This window comes from Ostrea edulis, chromosome 10, assembly GCF_947568905.1.
Source record: "Ostrea edulis chromosome 10, xbOstEdul1.1, whole genome shotgun sequence".
NCBI lineage: Eukaryota > Metazoa > Mollusca > Bivalvia > Ostreida > Ostreidae > Ostrea > Ostrea edulis.
In genome coordinates, this window is record NC_079173.1 from 7,687,961 (window position 1) to 7,707,969 (window position 20,009).

The 20,009-nt window shown below is 34.8% G+C and overlaps 1 protein-coding gene across 3 annotated transcripts; it reads right to left on the minus strand.

The window, feature by feature from the left end:
* Positions 1-11,523: 11,523 nt before the first annotated feature.
* LOC125666695 (tripartite motif-containing protein 45-like) lies at positions 11,524-20,009 on the minus strand. Of its 3 annotated transcripts, XM_048899912.2 has the most exons (4): positions 19,908-20,009; positions 14,634-15,751; positions 14,404-14,535; positions 11,524-13,738 (listed from the first exon to the last, which is right to left on the minus strand). In XM_048899912.2, exons 2-4 carry the CDS (start codon positions 15,745-15,747, stop codon positions 12,381-12,383), a joined length of 2,604 nt encoding a protein of 867 aa, XP_048755869.2. In that variant the 5' UTR covers positions 15,748-15,751; positions 19,908-20,009; the 3' UTR covers positions 11,524-12,380. The 3 variants fall into 3 exon arrangements, with proteins under 3 accessions (XP_048755869.2, XP_048755868.2, XP_048755871.2); XM_048899911.2 differs by lacking the exon at positions 19,908-20,009 and having other exon boundaries at positions 14,634-17,489; XM_048899914.2 differs by lacking the exon at positions 19,908-20,009 and having other exon boundaries at positions 13,514-14,237; positions 14,634-17,489.

Consider the following 20,009-nt stretch of genomic DNA (forward strand, 5'->3'; position numbering starts at 1 on the left):
TATTACACATCCAATGCTCACTATTATGTATTAGTAATTAGTTTGAAACGGTTTCAAGTTTAGGTTTCCATAATATCTCATTTTAGAGAATTCATAAAATCAAATATTTTAACAAAAAATAAGGATATAGAAAGTTAAAAGCCTAATATCATTTATTTATATGTAAGAGTTATGTACTTTGCATTGAAAGATCTGTATCTATGATGTAACTCATTTTTGTCATGCGCAAGAAACTTATTTTGGTGAGTGTATACTTATCTATCGTGGGCAGTGTATAATCTGAGCTCATTTACATGTATCTGTTTTCAAATCCATTTTCGTTGCTAAATTCACTTCCCTTTAGGAAATGCTTATTCCTCCTAGGCACCTAGGTGATCACACCTCTGATATATCCAGGGGTCCTTGTTTGTCCGACTCTCTGTTTTGTATTGCTTATGGGAGTTATGAGGTAGATCACTGTTCGTTGTCTTCGCCTTTCATGAAACTTTTGAGAGGGTTTCCAAGAGGTATATTTTTCTCCCCAATTGTACTGATTTTAAGGCTTAGTGGTCCTCCTTTTCTGCCATTCAAATATCTTTATAAATCGATCTTTTGTGATGTAGTGGTTTACATGGTTGCTTCCTGAGAGCAATCTAGATCCGAAGCCCAGTGCCGCTTCTTTCTTGACACGGTATGTAAGGCGAAGATAACGGACTGTGATCAATCCTACAAGGAATACAAAAACAAAGAGTTGGGCAAACACGGAACCCTGGATATACCAGAGGTGGGATCAGGTGCCTAGCAGGAGTAAGCATTCCTGTTGACCAGTCACGCACACCCGTGAGCCCTATATAAGGGACTGCAACTGCAAATAAGAAAAACGACAATCTGATTTAATATGGATTTATATAAAGTAGGAAACATCACTATACATTGACATCAAAGAACATCAATATACACAAAGAGATATACTAAATACTCTACTTTTTCCATTGAAACAAGTAACGAAAACGGTACATGACACGACCAACAAAATTTTATGTAGGGGTTTTATTTAAGCCATCAATTGTAAATTTTTACTGAAAGTAATGCGAGCCATCATTAATCTGCGACATAATTTCATTTGTATCGTATGAATAAAAGGTAGACACCATGGAAATTACTAAAACCCACGGTATACCCATCACTCTGAATATAAAAAAAATCTTAAACAAATTCTGCTGTTTCAAGCAACACTTATCCGACATAAAACAATCCAAACATTCTACGATTGATATTTATACAGATGATTTAAAAAAAAAAAAATCACTGCTACTGCGGAATAAATGGCATCGATTATATATATATATATATATATATATATATATATATATATATAAAGGCGCTATATAAATTTTATTTATTATTTTTGTGTGACTATATGCCTAACATATGCCTGTGTTGAGCCTACATACATGAATGCCATGTATGTCTGTATGTTTTGTAGTAAATACCATGCTATTGTTTGCTAAATAGTAGTTAAATATTAATATAACCTCGCTGTATATTATTTGACATATATCACAGCAAGCACGACAACAGTGTACAGAGAACGACCTAACAATTAATTGGTATGAAACTCATTACACTGCATTCGGTCTAATGGCAGGCTGTATTTGGAAACTAAATTACAAAAACGACCATAGAATTTCCGAAATTCTACCGAAACAATAAAAAACACTTGATTATTTCCCCAAACGCACTTTTTAAAACAATATACAAATAGATTGGTCGCTCCGATATTCGCAAATCTAAATAAATTGGAACTTGCGGACAAAATTGGAAAAGTCATGATATATAAAGATTGCCCATTACAATAATGGTCATATTACACGTTCATTAAAATTAAAGATGATGGGTTGTTCACGTTAGACGTTAGTGAGTACAATGCACAAAAAGTCAAATTCACATACGACACAACTGCTTAATATTTGTTACGTCATGTCTATCATCAACTTCCGTCAACATTAAGTCTAAATAGGCTAAAATACCGAAATGTGCACATGTCATATTCATCGTATAGCCTTATGCTAACAGATTCGTTTACCCTTTTAAAACTGTTCCTCAAAATTGGTCCCAATTTTCGAATTTCATGTCCCAGAATCGCGTATAATGTATATTATTTCCAAAAATATTTCCCTTCCGATTCTATCTTTGCGCCTCAGTTGACGCAAGGGTTGAAATCAGCCAAGTATTGCTTATGAAAAAAATTAAAAGAAAACTTTATTATTGACATAGACATTACTAGTATATACCGTAATCTAACGTCAAAGAGATGATATATTTCCGTTGGACTAAAATCAAAAGTTAACGTACATAATCCATATCCACGTCATAGCGGAAAAAGATTATTAGATAAGATAAGACAAGTTTATTCCGATTTTGGGTCCAGAGGGCATAACAGGAAGGCAGCTTATAAAGAAGGAAATTTCAAAAAGTTTACAACATTAACTACAGATTACTCTAGCTTATATTCAATGACTGTTTTAGCATGCGCACCAAAATAGACTGCTATTCGTGTATACGGGAGGGAGTATTCTAAGTTTTGAGAATTAGAATAAGAAATGATCCAACCAAACCACGAAATGCCATTACCAAACACATGAAAAGTGAAGATAACGAACAGTGATCAATCTCATAACTCCTATAGAGGTGAAGATAACGAACAGTGATCAATCTCATAACTCCTATAGAGGTGAAGATAACGAACAGTGATCAATCCCATAACTCCTATAAAGGTATAGAAAACGAACAGCGATCAATCTCATAACTCCCATAAAGCTGAAGATAACGAACAGTGATCAATCTCATAACTCCTATAAAGGTGAAGATAACGAACAGTGATCAATTTCATAACTCCTATAGAGGTGAAGATAACGAACAGTGATCAATCTCATAACTCCCATAAAGGTGAAGATAACGAACAGTGGTCAGTCTCACAACTCCTATAGAGGTGAAGATAACGAACAGTGATCAATCTCATAACTCCCATAAAGGTGAAGATAACGAACAGTGATCAATCTCATAACTCTCATAAAGGTGAAGATAACGAACAGTGATCAATCTCATAACTCCCATAAAGGTGAAGATAACGAACAGTGATCAATTTCATAACTCCTATAGAGGTGAAGATAACGAACAGTGCTCAATCTCATAACTCCTATAGAGGTGAAGATAACGAACAGAGATCAATCTCATAACTCCTATAAAGGTGAAGATAACGAACAGAGATCAATCTCATAACTCCTATAAAGGTGAAGATAACGAACAGTGATCAATCTCATAACTCCTATAGAGGTGAAGATAACGAACAGTGATCAATCTCATAACTCCTATAGAGGTGAAGATAACGAACAGAGATCAATCTCATAACTCCTATAGAGGTGAAGATAACGAACAGAGATCAATCTCATAACTCCTATAAGCAATACAAACTAGAGCGTTGGGCAAACACGGACCCCTGGACACACCAGAGGTGGAATCAAGTACCTAGGAGGAGTATGAAGTATATATTCAGTATACATGTATTAAGTTGCTGATGCCATGGAGATGATCTTGGCTTGGATTTCCCGGAAGAAAAAAACTACACACTCAAGTTTTAGTTTTCTTTTTATTCAAAAATCAAAATTTTAGAAAAATTTCAGACTTAAGACCAAGTTTTGATTTTAGTTTATTTCGAGAAATACAGATCTGATCTAATGTCCTTTTGGTGTCAAGGTCACTGATATAAAACAATTGGAAATTCTTGACAGGGTCGTGACTTTTGAATCCATACTAGATACTAAACCACAATGTTGAATGTTGAAATTCAAACGTCATTCTCTATTCACTGTTTTATTAATCGTCCACCACCATATGTAAGTACCTTTATATCAGATTAAACCAGGATGGGGTTTTTTTTTTACATGTTTAGTGTGAAAGCAAGAAAAGATCCTCCTATTTTTACCCCCTGGGTATTAAATTGTACTATAACTTTACTGATAAACAAGCTGATGTTACAGGAGTTTCAATAGTCTCGTTCAAAGTCAGATTTTCACAATTTATGGTCGTATTATAACGACTTAGTTTGCCAACACAATCTGCCATTAGGTCAAATGCTGTCTGACGTGTTTCATAACAATTGTTAGACCGTTCTTGGCACACTGATTCTAACCACGGATTACTCCGTTTTCCTGATCAAGATATGGGGCTCACGGCGGGTGTTACCGGTTTCCAGGGGATGCTTACTTCTCCTAGACACCTTATCCCACCTTTGGTATATACGGGGGCCTGTGTTTGCCCATAGAAGTTATGAGATTGATGACTGTTCGTTATTTTCACCTTTTCAGATACATGTGTATAAATTAAATCTCACACTACTATTTCATGTAGTTGAAAGTACTCCATTTAACATGTGATAGATATCTATTATTCAGGTTTATCATGCTTTAGTTCAATAATTCAGTTATTCATTAAGAACTTTTAAATACTGATTGAAGTTAAGTAGAACTGATAATTGTGTTTTGAAAGCTTGTGATGAGGATATAATTTCACGAAATGATAGCTGGATTTTGAACATTAAGGAAGAGTTGTCAAAGTTAGGATTCTCCTGCAGATGGGATGATATCGACCAACATAATCTTAATTCTATATACAATATTACACAACAAAGGATATTTGATGAACATAAGCAAAACATCTTTCCTATGGTATCAAGTTCTTCTAAAGGGCATTTCCCCCCAGTATATTGTTGACGGATTAGGTCTGCAATCATACTTTACAAAAGCAATTGATTTCAAATATAGAAAACAAATAACTGCGTATAGAATTTATAATCATAGGTTATATATTGAAGTTGGTCGTTATAGGAATATCATAAGGCCCAATATAGATATTAATCTATAAATACACTCTTCATTACAATATCGTTAAGTCCTTTCAAACGAGCAATGATTAGTTAATTGCGTAAAATATACGCAAATTCTTTCCCTAGACAGCTTAATAAAGTGATTAGTGTATAATTTTCTGGCTTAAATGGATCACCCTTGTTTTTATAGATTGGCTTCATAATGCCAATCAACTACTCTTCTGGAACAATACCAGTACCAAATAAATGTTAAACAACATTATACATTGTGTCCTTGTAGAGTACAAGAGTAGCATTTCTGCCTAGCCATCTGTCCCCCCGAATTTTCAATATAGTAGAGAAATACTTCTCATCCTTGCATGTCTTGAATTGTGGAGCAATGACCCAGAGACAACATATAAATAGTATGATAGTGGAGGTCACATGTTACACACGTCACGTATTACCGTAATTTCAATTCAATTCAATTCATTATTGGCACTAAAGCACATGTAAGTGTTGTTATCTATGTAGTATAAGATACATGTAATTATATATACATAGTGTTACATGGTATTATAATTGTAACAATCAGTTTCTAAGGTATAAAGAGTCTCTGATGTCTAAATAAATTTCTTTAGTAGATGCAATATTGAGAGGATTCAGTAATCAAGATACAGGATAATCATATGATATTTTTGTAATTTTTCTTACATGTTTGTATATAAAGTACAATCAAGTAAAAAATGTGTTTCATGCAAGGTGAAGATAACGAACAGTGATCAATCTCATAACTCCTATAAGCAATACAAAATAGATAGTTGGGCAAACACGGACCCCTGGACACACCAGAGGTGGGATCAGGTGCCTAGGAGGAGTAACCATTCCCTGTTGACCGGTCACAACACTGGTCTATTTAGACAATATTTCAGCTGCAGGAAGTGAAACGTTCGTGATCTTGATACTATTCTGCTTCACTAGTCTTCTCGAGAGGGACGTTAAACAATATTCAATCAATCAATCTGTCTCCAGAATGTAGACATTCAAATATAGACTGAAAGACTGGATCAGCTTTTAAGCACAGAGAGCCATTCAAGAATACTTATCGCGCTAAAGAAATCTGTTATGAATGGAAATTGGAGGATATGTACAATAATATTCTTATACATGTAGATTTACATAATTTATTAAAAAATGCAGTTTCAGTAGAAAGGAAGGGAGGGTCCAGTCCAGATTTACAGATCTGACACCAGACGTTTTCCATATCATTCCTTAAGCACGTTCCACCACCGACCTAACAGACTAGACAAGATAAATCTAATAGCAGACTAGACAATATAAATCCAAAAGAACAAAAATATGTTTCTAATATTTATTATCTAATTATGACCCCAAAGAAAGTCGGTGTGGTATTCATCCTTTAAATCGTTTATTAACTATACTGTGTCAAAAGTTGGAACTTCTTCGTCCCCAAAGGGCAATTATTAAGGAAAACGTGCAAAGGTTTTGAAAAGTAATACCTCAAATGCTGTTTTACATATATCACGTTTAAATCTAGGTCACAGTGACATAAATACATGTACCACACCAAACAGATGCAGTTTGAACTCGTCATCTGTGATCTTTTTTAATGTCCATTACACTGCGGAATAATTCGTACACGTAAGCAATATATTTAGAAAAGAAAAATGATACGATTCTGTGCATCATTAAAGTATAGTGAACGTTTGATAGAGAAAAAAAAAGAATTTGAAATATTTATGTGCATTTTCGTATCTTTATGCATGTAGTATTCTCGTGTATAAATTGCTTATTGATTTTATTCCATGGCCTGAAATACTGAAGAACTATTGTTTAACAAGGTTGTCATTAACAAATGGCTGATTGTGAGTGGGGTGACATGCTTTTTTCAGTAATGAGGAAAATCAATATCTTTTCTCTCTTTAAAATTTACATATTCATTAAACAAATTGGTGTCTCTAATCCATGCTCTACAGCGAATATGTGTTGCTAGATGTCATTTCTAATATTCAATATTCCCAAGTGTACTTCCTGTCAAATTTCATCTCGTATAATCACCATGCATATTATAAAATACATGTATTTATGTTACTACCATGTTTATAGGGGGGGAGCGCGGATCTTAAGAGTTTAGAACTTGTGTTAGATCCATTTGTGATTGTGCAACAATGAAATACGTTCAACCTAAACCGAATATATTATTGCTTTGTGAATATAGTATGTATGTTGCTGTAACGCGCTGGCTTAACGTGTGGGTAGGTGAATATAATTTATTTTTATCAGTGTTCCAGCACTTGACAAAGCATAAGTGTTTCCATGACAACATTGCCTAATTCTATATTATCAAATGGACTGTTTGCCGTTGAAGAAAAATATTGTAAATTTTTTTTTATGTTAAACATTGTAAAATATACCAGAAGTGGTGTAAACCACACGTGGATTCTAAAATATTCTAAAGAACTTTTAGTATATTTCAAATTGCAAAACTTTTCGCAAATCGACAACATCTAAACGTATGATTTATCAACATTTTACACGACCATTCCTCACGATAAATTATAGAATATACTTTTTGACATCATAAAGTTGCTTCTTCAACAAAAATGGAAAACGGAAATATTCCTATCTAGTGATCCGTCGTCCAAAATATTAAACATCACTCTGATTCCATGCACAAGTACTCTGGTGTTGAAATGAAAGTATGCTGGAGTTCCTCATTGACAATATATTCGTAGTCTTTATGTTGCGAATCCGCAATTATTTTAACATTTTGAATTATTTCCTGCATTTCTAGTCATTCTGATTTATTATCAGTTTCATTTTATTTGTTATATAGAGAATTTTGATTATTCCGTTTTTGTCTTAGTATGACTTGTCATTAGTTTTTAGTCCGTGTCCGTTTTTATCCGATTGTTTACATTTCAACATTATTAAGACACGAAGTGAATTTAGCAGAAGACAGCTGGACCGACTTGAACGAGTAGAATAAGTAGAGAAGTGAAATAACAGGGTGTTCATAGTAAAGTAGAATACAGATTGAATAGTAAATTACGAATAGAAATAGGTTTGTGTTGGGATATTGTCTGTTTATATCAATAGATCTAGCATTTATTCATACTTCAATAATAGTTGAAGATTATTATTCTGTATCCAATGTGGCGATTTTAGATTTGTATGATTTAGATATATATTGATCTATATTATTTAATTACCTACTCATTTACATATTTCATAATCATTGAATGTGTTATATTTGTTTTATAATGTATCTGTAGATGTGTATCACAGTATGCAAGGTGAAGATAACGATCAGCGATCAATCTCATAACTCCTATAAGCAATACAAAATAGATAGTTGGGCAAACACGGACCCCTGGACACACCAGAGGTGGGATCAGGTGCCTAGGAGGAGTAAGCATCCCCTGTTGACCGGTCACACAAGCCGTGAGCCCTATATCTTTATATGCGTTTTAATGTTTATTAAATGTATGAACTGTGAATTTGCGATCCGTGTGTGAAATCAAGGAATTAAGTAGCCTTCGCCACACTTTAGTAATCATGTATTTCAACAATCTGTAGAAATTCCCATGGACACGAAATGTGTTCCTTTGTTAACTGACCTGTTTTTAAATTATTTTGAAAAGAGTATATTCAAAAGCTTATACATCAGAAGAGAAAACCTCTTGCTGTGGCCTTCAACTCGACATTTAGATATATTGACGACGTTTTGTCTGTTAACAATAATCATTTTTATTCATATGTCGATTCGATATATCCCTGTGAACTCGAGACAAAAGACACCAGAGTCCTCTACATCTGGTTCGTACTTAGATATTTGATTAAAAATGGATATTCAGGAAAAATTAACAACCCAACTTTAAGATAAACGGGATGATTTCAGCCTCTCCATCGTCAACTTTCCATATTTATGTAGCAATATTTCATAATCCCCTGCATACCGTGTTTATATTTCTCAACTGATCCCGTGGGGATTCGGGTTAGAATAGATCCTTAGTACCCCTTGCTTGTTGTAAGAGGCGACTAAATGGGAAGGTCCTTCGGATGAGACCGCAAAAACCGAGGTCCCGTGTCACAGCAGGTGTGGCGCGATAAAGATCCCCCCTGCTCAAAGGCCGTAAACACCGAGCATTGGCCTAATTTTTGCAGCCCTTCAACGGCAATGGTGATGTCTCCATATGAGTGAAAATTCTCGAGTGGGACATTAAACAACATAACATCAATTAACTGATTCGATACGCAATATATTGTTCTGCGTTTGATCAGTTTTTAAATCAAGACATACTACTGACAAACAAGTTGATGGTGGAGGGGTTTCAACCGTCTCGTTTAAAGTCAGCATTTCGCAAATTGTATGGTTGTTAAAATGATCTAGCTTGCTAATGCAAAAAACAATCATTCGGTTAAATGCTATATCACGTGTTTCATACCGATCGTTATGTTCTTCCTCACACACTGATTTTGACTACGGATAACTCCGTTTACCTAATCAAGATATAAGGCTCACGGCGGGTGTGACCGGTCGACAGGGGATGCTTACTCCTCCTGATTCCACCTCTAGTATACCCATTTGTCCGTGTTTGCCCAACTCTCTATTTTGTATGAGATTGATCACTGTCCGTTATCTTCACCTTTATAGGAGTTATGAGATTGATCACTGTTCGTTATCTTCACCTCTATAGGAGTTATGAGATTGATCACTGTTCGTTATCTTCACCTCTATAGGAGTTATGAAATTGATCACTGTTCGTTATCTTCACCTCTATAGGAGTTATGAAATTGATCACTGTTCGTTATCTTCACCTTTATAGGAGTTATGAGATTGATCACTGTCCGTTATCTTCACCTTTATAGGAGTTATGAGATTGATCACTGTTCGTTATCTTCACCTCTATAGGAGTTATGAGATTGATCACTGTTCGTTATCTTCACCTCTATAGGAGTTATGAGATTGATCACTGTTCGTTATCTTCACCTCTATAGGAGTTATGAGATTGATCACTGTTCGTTATCTTCACCTTTCACAATTATACTCTTCAAAGGGGGCACTATTTAGATACTTGTACTGATAAACAGCAGGTGCATCATACACCACCTTAACACCATCATTTTGTGTAGTTAATGATGCTTCTCTTTCCAAACAGATATTGAGTTTGGGAAACAGAAAATAGCAGCAGGGGGCCAAATCTGGTGAACACAGAGGATGTTGGAGGAACGTAATCTTCTCCCGACTCCAAACATTTGGTCACAATGCGTGTCTTGTGAGTATGCGCATTACAAGGATTTTTGCCAAATTACATGTAATGTAATATGTACATTTTCACACGGAAATCAAGAACGGTCAGATGAAAGTTTTATAGAAACGTTTTGGAAAAAAATAAAGACCTACAAAATTTGTCGACCGAAAATGAGACTCTGGTTCCTCGGACTTTTGCATGATAGGCATTTACTGTGTAGCTGTTTATACAGATAACATCTTAATCTTGTTACCTCCATCAATTTAACCTACATAATTTATTATACATAATAAAATATTGTTTAAATAATTTAACCTACATAATTCTTTAAAGGTGGTGTTATCTGTTTTTCTTGTAGATTATTGATGTAAAAAAATAAAAAATAAAAGAAGGCTACCGATGTTTCCTTTCTTATTCTATACATGATACAAGTCAATAAGTGTGTAATAGGGTTTTTATTAACGTTCAGATTCTTCAGGATAATAAAACTATTATGGATTGTTTAGCAGGGACACATCACAAATTATCAGGTCTGAGTAGGGTTATCACCCGAGGGCGCATAAGCGCCCTCGGGTGATAACCCTACTCAGACCTGATAATTTGTGATGTCTCCCTGCTAAACAGTCAATAATAGTATATTGCTCCGTTTTCCTGATCAAGATAGAGGACTCACGGCTGGTGTGACCTATCGACGGGGAAAACTTACTCCTCCTATTCACCTGATCCTAATTCTGGTTTGTCCCGGGGCCCGTGTTTGCCCTTCTCTTAATACTGTATTCTTTAAGGAATTTAGAGGTTAACCACAGTGTGCTATTGTCACGTTTTTCTCATAAATTTGTACTTTGGTTATATAAATGCATAAAGTGATACCAGTTTCATAAGTATGAGTGACATGAAAAAGTTAAGATAATGATGCCAGTTATCATTCTCGTTTATCCTGTGAGGAATGCAATTTAAATTTTTTTCACGGTATATCCCTGACATCCGATCCCAGGGGACTGTGTTTGACCTAATCTTAATTTTCTTTTCTGCATAGGATTTATGAAATTGATCACTGTTCATTTTGTTCACTTTTATCATAAAAAGAGCTGTATAAAGTGTTAAGATTCACCAGTATCCTCTACTGCCTGTCCGAATTCATGGTCACTTTCGTTCACTCCAAGTTTTAAAGTTTTAATCACTGTTGCAACACAGATTGACTGTTGACATCTGCAGCAAATGTCGACAAGCGTCATTTAGGGATGAAAGTGTTAGATTCAGTGACGCTGCGATCCACGCATCAGAAATGAGTGATCTAAAACGATGAATGCCTTGCTAACGCTAATGTGCATTTCTAGCGATTAATCCGGGATTGGCATGTTAAACCACAAAATGTGTTTAATGCATTATGAGTATACTCACACATCAAGCAAAGCAAGTTTTAATACATGCACATATACATCATTATACATGAATCATTTTGTCTGTAATACTTGAGAATTTTCATCCAGTTTATCCCAAAGTTTAAATTCACAAACACAATTACTAAATCATAAATTTTATGATAAAATTTGATATACATTATAATCACGTCTCCATATGAGTGAAAGATTCTCGAGGGACGTTAAAATATACACAATGTACAATCAATCAATCAATATACTATAATCATTTAAATGTCCATTTTATCCACGTATTATTACAACTATTATCACAACATTAACATGCTACTATCGAATGAAACTGATATAGATACAGAAAAGCAAAGACAAAATGTTTGAACTCCGTCTATTTTCCACCCACCACAAGGGTCAGTCCCCAAATTTAAAGAAATAGATTAACTACATACCTTATCTTGTCAAATACCAATACGTTCGATTTGCATCTATTGCAGTTACGGAGGAGAAAGTGGACAAGATTATGCGGACAGACGTATAGACAGACAGACGGACAAAATATTTTGCATTTTGACAGAGGAAATTGTATCCCTTCCACTCTTGTATACGCCACCTTTTGAAACAACTACTCACACTGTAAAACGTCTAACCTTATCAAACTGTTTGTTCTTTGATGAGTTAGGTGTATTGTTTTATAAGTCGCTCAATTTTTTTTTTCAGAACAGGTCCTGTTATTTCTATAGCTAAATCATAACCTGCACATACCCAACTAACGAATGTATTCTCATTCAGAACTTATTAGAGAAAGGTGATGTAATATAAGAACACGTGTATACAACATTAAACGAGAAATGCATATGAAAACAGTTTCCTTGTGTGACGTCATTACAGTCTCCGGCGGCGTCCTCTACGTCTTCTCTCTACATTGTCAGTTCTTAGTCCGATTCTGTTGAAATGATCGAACAGGTCTTTTATGACAGGCCACATAACTGTTATAAGACACGCGAGATATATACGAGAAATTGGAATCCACGACAATAAATCAGCCGTGTAAGGAGAAATAATGTAGTTCAGGAACCATGTCAAAATATCGTAATCTTGCCTGTCGCCTAACCGAATTTCTACATTATCATGCATGTTTTCCACATTCCAACGCAAAATAGGAGTTCCTCTTTCAAATATGAAACCGTCTTGTATTTCAATTACCTTTCCTCCCAAAAGGAACGAGGCTGAATGGCGGTTTCTATTCACCATGATTGCCAAAGAATGCCACTTGTTGGATTTCATTTCTACTGAATAGGACGATAGCTCATTATCTACAGATAAGCAATGTGTGGGAGATGTCCCTGTGAATAACCGATTAACATTACAAGAAACATACGAAAACAGAGATACATTATAATATGCTGATGGTAAAAATTGTGAATTAGTTAGAACCAATGATAAAATCTTATGATCATGGGGAGAGTTCACCTTGAATTCTAGAACATAAACGCATTTGTTTCTACAGTTAAGGAGCATGATGTCTTGATAATTGCTACCCTTGACGATTCGCTTCTGTAATAAAGAGGGGGCGATTTTGTTTGAAATTGTCTTGTTATTGGTTGATATATAAAGATGGGGGTAGAGTGTAGATCTATTAAAAGCAATATTGTCATTTAAAGTACGAGAGGTTACGTGAGCATCGTACGAATAACATGATTTTACAAATCCCCACTTTTTGCCTTTAATTGACCTAGTTTCATCCAATTTTTTATAAGATTTGACATTCTTGTTTTGTATTTCTAACGTTACGGTTCTATTGGGTTTCAAGTTTACGCGAAATGTAAAAGTCTCCTCGTCAAAAACGGAAATAACACCTGTATACACAATTCGTCCATCAGTGTTTATCAGTGTGTAATCTCGGTTTTTGTTCAATATCTTAAGAGACCATCCATACAAATCTTGAGAGGATGGTCCTAGAATATTTCTTCTGTCTATGGAACTCTTCGAAATTCCGAATTCAAAAAGAGTTTGGCCAGGGTAGTATCGTTTAATTTCAGACACGTGAATTCGATAAATGAAGTGTTCACCATTTCCATACACGAATGATTTGTTGGTAAAGGCCCCATTAAAGATGTACCGGCTTTGTTTACTACCACAAGTCTGCTTGGTGTTCTTTATTGGTGTGGATGATGCCATCCTCCTGTCAGTCGTTAAGCACATCAGTGACGTCTGACTGCTATCAAATGCCAAATAGGAACCTGTAACAATTCATAATGTAATTTCGTTTGTAACCCAGATTTTGATTGGCTAAGTAATTCATACTTTATTATTCAATGATATAACTTCCAACTTAAAATATATTGACGTTGTTGCTTGATTTTTATTGAGGGATCCTAAAACGCATTGAAGAGCGTATTTATCAGCAATTACATGAATGAACAAGATAAGATAAATGCCCCATGTGGCCCCTAATTTCACTAAAATTTTCCAAGACTTAAAACTGATCAAGGTATAGGGATCACAGTGGGTATGACCGGACGACAGAGATGGTTACTCTTCCTAGGCATCTGATCCCACCTCTGGTATGTCCAGGGGCCCGTGTTTGCCCTACTTTTAATTTTGCATTCCTTATAGGAGTTATGAGATTGATCACTGTTCGTTATCTTCATCTTTCACTGAGGTCATGGATCTTATTCTTTGAGTCGGGGACTCGTAACCATGCCCATTATTACGAAAATAAATATCAACTACATGTGCCTAGAAGAAGAAAAATATGGGTGACTACTATATTATATAGGTTTTAGACGAACATGGATATGAATATACAGACATTATGAGATCCATTCCTTTGAAGATGAAATTTGAATTCTAGTAGAGAGTTTAAGAATATAAGTCCAGAAATAAACAAAAAGAAAATACTTACGGTCGGTGTTGAAGAAGAGTGTATAAGGTAAGGGGTTAAGCCACAACACTATAGAAATAACTGCAAGCAATGTAGCAAGAATAGCTGAAAATGGTGGCATTTCATACTCTTCGAAAAAGACGGTCCAGGGTCCTATTCGAAATGAACAAATGAAATTATAAAAAATGCTCAGGAATAGGAATTTTAATGTATGCAAATGTGTATTACATGGATACATTTAATATACTTACGTCTACCATCATTTATTGCATGGCCTTCTCTAGTCATTCTGTTTATTCTTTCTTGAAGTTCAACGATAGGAATTTGTAATTTCAAGTCTTCTTTTGGTATTGTGTCTAACGGCGTATCAACGTCAGACTGTTTGAAACCATTCAATTTTTCTGTCAAAGTCCTTTCTACCGACAAAAATGCGACGGCATTATTTCCAGTCAGAGCTTCTTCTGAAATGGCACAACATTCTGTGGCATTTTCAATGAAATTCTGCAGTTGTTCTTTTCTTCTCTCTAACATATTCAAGTTAGTCTGCAACATCTCATGCGTCTTTTGTTTAGCAGTTTCTTGATAATTATTTATGTATTTAATTCCTTCGTTTGCCACTGCTTCCAAACTTTCTTTGCCCCTTCTGTCCGTATCCTTCAATGATGCATATTCTTTTTCTACAATTTCTAAAAGATTCTTTGCACTTGCGATTTTCTCGCGAGTTGTTTTACAACTCCCTTGCATACAGTTCATACGATTCGCATATTCGTCTTTGACTGCCTTAATGTCATGAGTCTTATGCGACTCCACGATACAGTTGGCACAAACTGGCGTAGAGCAGGATTTTTCAGAGCAGAAAAACTTCAGCTCATTCTTCTCATGATCAGTAAGTAGACAGACACTCTTTGGATTATTTTCTGTGGAATCCAACGATGTGTCTGGTGTTCCCTGGGAGTCATCAATAATATCAACAGTATGTGTGTTACAATTGCTTGCTTTCTTTTTCTTGTAGCATTCTCGGCACAGTCGAATGTTACATGTGGCACAGAAATATTTCACATGATCATGCTGTTGGCAAACACCACACAAGGACTGAGAAAATTTCTCCAATAGCTCCTTCAAATCACGTCTGGTGTTATCTTTCGGGAAACCTTTTACATCTCCGTTCCTAACATTGTGTTCATGATTACAAAAAGGACATTTTAGTTTATGACGTCTGCAATGTTTAATCAAACAATCAGTACAAACTGTATGCTGGCATGGTAGAACTCTGGGAACGTGTTTTTCTTCGTCATATTCAACACAGCATATGTTACACTCGCATATACTTTCTATTTCATTCAAAAAACTTTTCACTGTAGCCATTTTTCTATAAACAGAATAAAACATTGCATTACATTTTGTACCGTCAATATTGTTATATTTACAATATATTCGAACTACAGGAATTGATTAGCTATTGTAATAAGAGGTTTCTGGTTTTCTGGTAATATAGGTTTTAAATCCTTTAAATTCAATTGTAGAATATATCGGGAACAAGGGTAAATGTTTCTGTCTGAACCTTGTTTGGTTTGTGTTGTTGTTGGGTTTGTTTTTTTTTTTTTGTTGTTTTGTTTTTTTTTTGTTTTTTTTTTTGTCGTCAAAGAAATCGTTGAGTAAAAGTACCTAAGTTGTACATAGAGGATTTTTAAACGGTGGCTATTTATAGCCATTGTCTTATGCTGCCGCTTCTGTGGGCGTTCGCGTATATAGCGGCGGAAATTTGCAGGCAGAAAATCAAGAAATTTGAGTTGTTTCTACTATCAATTAAGAAATGAATTGTCAATGTGAACGGATTGTGTCGCGCGCTGAAATTGGTTGGTTCATAGAGGAAAATGCGATTTGTAATATAAATATAATTAAATGTGTATTATTGTAAACGGTTTTTCAAGCCTTTTTATTAACATTTTGTACTATATACGCGAATATAATTCCCAATTACTGATATGTTACATTCCTCGATTCATAAATATTCATAAGATAACGACGTTGTAATAAACAAGAAAATTGCACATGCACACTGGATTTGAGAGGAACGAGATTCATCCAGTTTGATGTTAGATAAGCAATTTTTCTGCCGGTTTCGTAAGTAAAACTGAGTAAGTAAACAAGAATACTTAGAATAAAAGTATCTAAATTATACATAGAGGATTTGATTATTGTAAAAACTGTGAGGGTGAAATGTGAAGATTGTTGTTAACGTAATCAAGAAAAGTTTCTAGAGCTGACAAAAATAATATTTACATGTACATTTCGTTCATTTGAGTACTTATTCATATTTAGATAAAGTATGAGCCAACGGTATGTTCCTAAAACACGGGACACCGTGGACCGGGAGTCCAAGTGTAGGCCTACTTTGGCGCCTTTGAAGTTGTGGTTTCTTTGAAAGCCCTCCGTGACACACGGAGTATAAAATCGTATTCTCTGGATATTTTCTTGCAAAATACTATTTCATAAAAAATATTGATTATCTAAACTATGAAGATCTATTTTCCATGGGTAATTCAAAATTGTTTGAATGAGGCGAAATTTCGTGTTCCAACTTAATTTTCAAATTCTTTGTAATTGGTGGGGTACTTCATATTGATATCAATTGCCGTTGGTCTTGTTTCAATAGCTCCAACTTTCCACGCGTCTCGGCTTAAGTCTCAGTGGCATCTTCCTTCACCCGGCGAATGTTTGGGTCTTTAAACATTACTGAAAGCGACGGGATTCCTTCAGCTATCATGTACGGTGTGTGGGCAGTTCAATCAAAAGGGAATCAATCGGTCAACAATGATAACACCAACGCTTTATGTTACACGTAGCATCAAATTACAGATGGTTGCCACATGTGAAGATTCTTTCTTTTTTCTTTTTAATATATTCATAAACATCCCAAAAGATACTGTTTCTTGTGCTGTAATTTGACCAGAAAAATGTATTTAAACCGATCCCACCTCTGGTGTGTCCAGGGGTCCGTCTTTGTCATATGAAAGGCGAAGATAACGTGATCAATCTCATTACTCCTATAAGCAATACAAAATAGATAGTCGGGCAAACACGGACCCCTGGATACACCAGAGGCGGAATCAGGTACCTAGGAGGAGTAAGCATCCCCTGTCGACCGGTTACACCCGCCATGAGCCCTATATCCTGATCAGGTAAACGGAGTTATCCGTAGCCAAAATCAGTGTGCCAAGAACGGCCTAACAATCGGTATGAAACACGCCAGACAGCATTTGACCCAATGACAGGTTGTATTGACGAACTATATCGTAATAACGAACATAGAATTTGCGAAATGCTGACTTCAATCAAGACTGTTGAAACCCCTGTATCATCAACTTGTTTGTCAGTAGCTTGCCTCAATTTAAATGTATAGAAGTAATATAGTTATAAACGTTCATAGAATGATAAGGGCCTAGTCAAAACTATTATAAGTATAACTAACACTGATCACCTACTCAAACGAATTGCAACTTCTCGATTGGCAGAAAGGCCCGAGAATGTGCGATTGGTTGTAGACCTATATAATGTTGCCACGTTCTAGGCGCTTCGTTCTGGAAATTTCCATAATACTGATTCAACACTAAAATCACGGATTGAAGAATCGAACAGGCATATTTTATTTATTCAACAATTATCAAAACTTATTTCTTCTGTAAGACCAGAATTAAGCATTGATAAACAACGGATTTACTTCATATCGTATTATCTTAAGCTGTAATTTGTTTTGTTTTGGAGGGTGGGGGGGGGGGGCTTGGATCCCCCACTTTACTCTTATTTTGCTATTTTTAGGCCCATTGTTTTTTATCCTGTATATTAATGACTATCCACAAGCACTGAAACATTCTCATGTAAATATGTATGCAGATGATACTTCACAAGATGTAACAGATAAGTCAGTGGAAAATATTGAGTCAAAGATGTATGAAGATCTTCAGCGCAGTATAATGTGGATTAAGGAAAATAAATTAAGCTTAAACCTGTCTAAAACTCAATGTATGCTTATTGGATCGGCACAAAAATTATCAAAGTATCGAAAATTAAATTTAGTGATAAATAACCATGTCATAGAATGTGTTCAGGAGTCAAAATTACTTGGTATTATTATTGATGAAACTTTGTCCTGGAAAAGTCATATAGAATCACTTATGAACAAGATTTCCAAGAGAATTGGCATTTTAAGAAGAATAAGATATTTTATGTCAAACGATGCGCTGCTGAAGATTTTTAATACTATGATTTTTCCACATTTTACATATTGTTGTACTATATGGAGCAATCCAAGAAATGCTGAAAATGTGAATAAGCTTTTTATATTGCAAAAACGAGCTGCAAGGGTAATTCTTAACATCAGAAATTTTGAAACACCATCTAATGTCATGTTTACAGAACTTAACTGGTTGCCTCTATCAGATTACTTTGTCTATAGAAAAGTCATTTTAGTGTATAAAGTTTTACATGGTTTAATGCCAGATTATTTAAATGTTTTTAAATATGTATCAGAAGTCAGTCAGAGGCAAACTAGAAATTCTTATTCAAATATTTTGTATATACCCAGGGCAAAAACAGAATATTATAGAAGATCTTTCAGCATTTCAGGGAGCACAGTGTGGAATGCCTTGAGTCAAAACATAAGAAACTCAACGAGTGTTGCGTGTTTTAAGAGAAATTATCTTAGAGATTATCACCATACTTTTTAAGCTTCATTTTGTATTCTATTTATCTTACATTCATAATTATTTCTTAAGTTTATATGTATTCTACTTCTTTTAATCTGTGTTTATTTTACTAATATCTGTCTGTATGTATGTTATATGCAGGACCATATTGAAAACTAGCGTTATCGCTAAATATGTAATCCTGGTTAAATAAAGGTCTTATTTCAGTGTAGTTTATCGAAAACGAAAGTAGGTTTTTAATTAATTCTACGATATTTACTAATCAAGTAAGATTCTGTTATAGCTTACGGACTTATATATGAAACAATATCAAAGGTACAAGCAGTTACTCTGGAGCAAGCGTTTCGGAGTTTATTGGCAAAAATTGGTAATTCATAAGTATAGATGTTTCTTCTTTTGGATTTAATATAAACTATTTATGAACTAGTGTATCGTGTTTTATCATCACTTAATTATTATCACAAAACGAATCACCATTAAGGATTGCTCATTCAGGCAGTTGCAATATCGGTATTGTTTTAAGGTCACCATCGCTAGGTCACCCAATCCAGGCCACCGTCTATCAGTACTTTGATTAATGACTCTTTTAATGGTGTTTTACAAGATTTATTCATTAATTTTGATTTGTCTTCTCTCTGCGAAGATGAATTCTGAGACATATAATGTAACCTATATTTATATCACAGATATAGCAATACTCTGGGACATAAATTGCTTGTAAGTCATTATTGTTTGGAGAGAATTACAAAAGCTTGGAATTAGACTTTAGATACGGTTCGCTATGTAATCAAAAATCTAGCTTGTATAAAAATAACTTACTAATTCAAAATGTGACGAACATATTTCTTCAGCGCCGTGTGGACAAGGAAGGGTGTGGAAAAAAATCAATAATACACGTAGCCAAAATTGTATGGAAGCTTT

What these genes read in the sequence shown, in the direction of transcription:
- LOC125666695 (XM_048899911.2), bottom strand. Translation starts at nt 15,771, where the DNA reads ATGTTTTATTCTGTTTATAGAAAAATGGCTACAGTGAAAAGTTTTTTG. An exon ending in TGCAATAAATGATGGTAGAC is followed by an intron (nt 14,536 to 14,633) that starts GTAAGTATATTA and finishes CATTTCGAATAG; the next exon opens with GACCCTGGACCGTCTTTTTC. An exon ending in ACTCTTCTTCAACACCGACC is followed by an intron (nt 13,739 to 14,403) that starts GTAAGTATTTTC and finishes GAATTGTTACAG; the next exon opens with GTTCCTATTTGGCATTTGAT.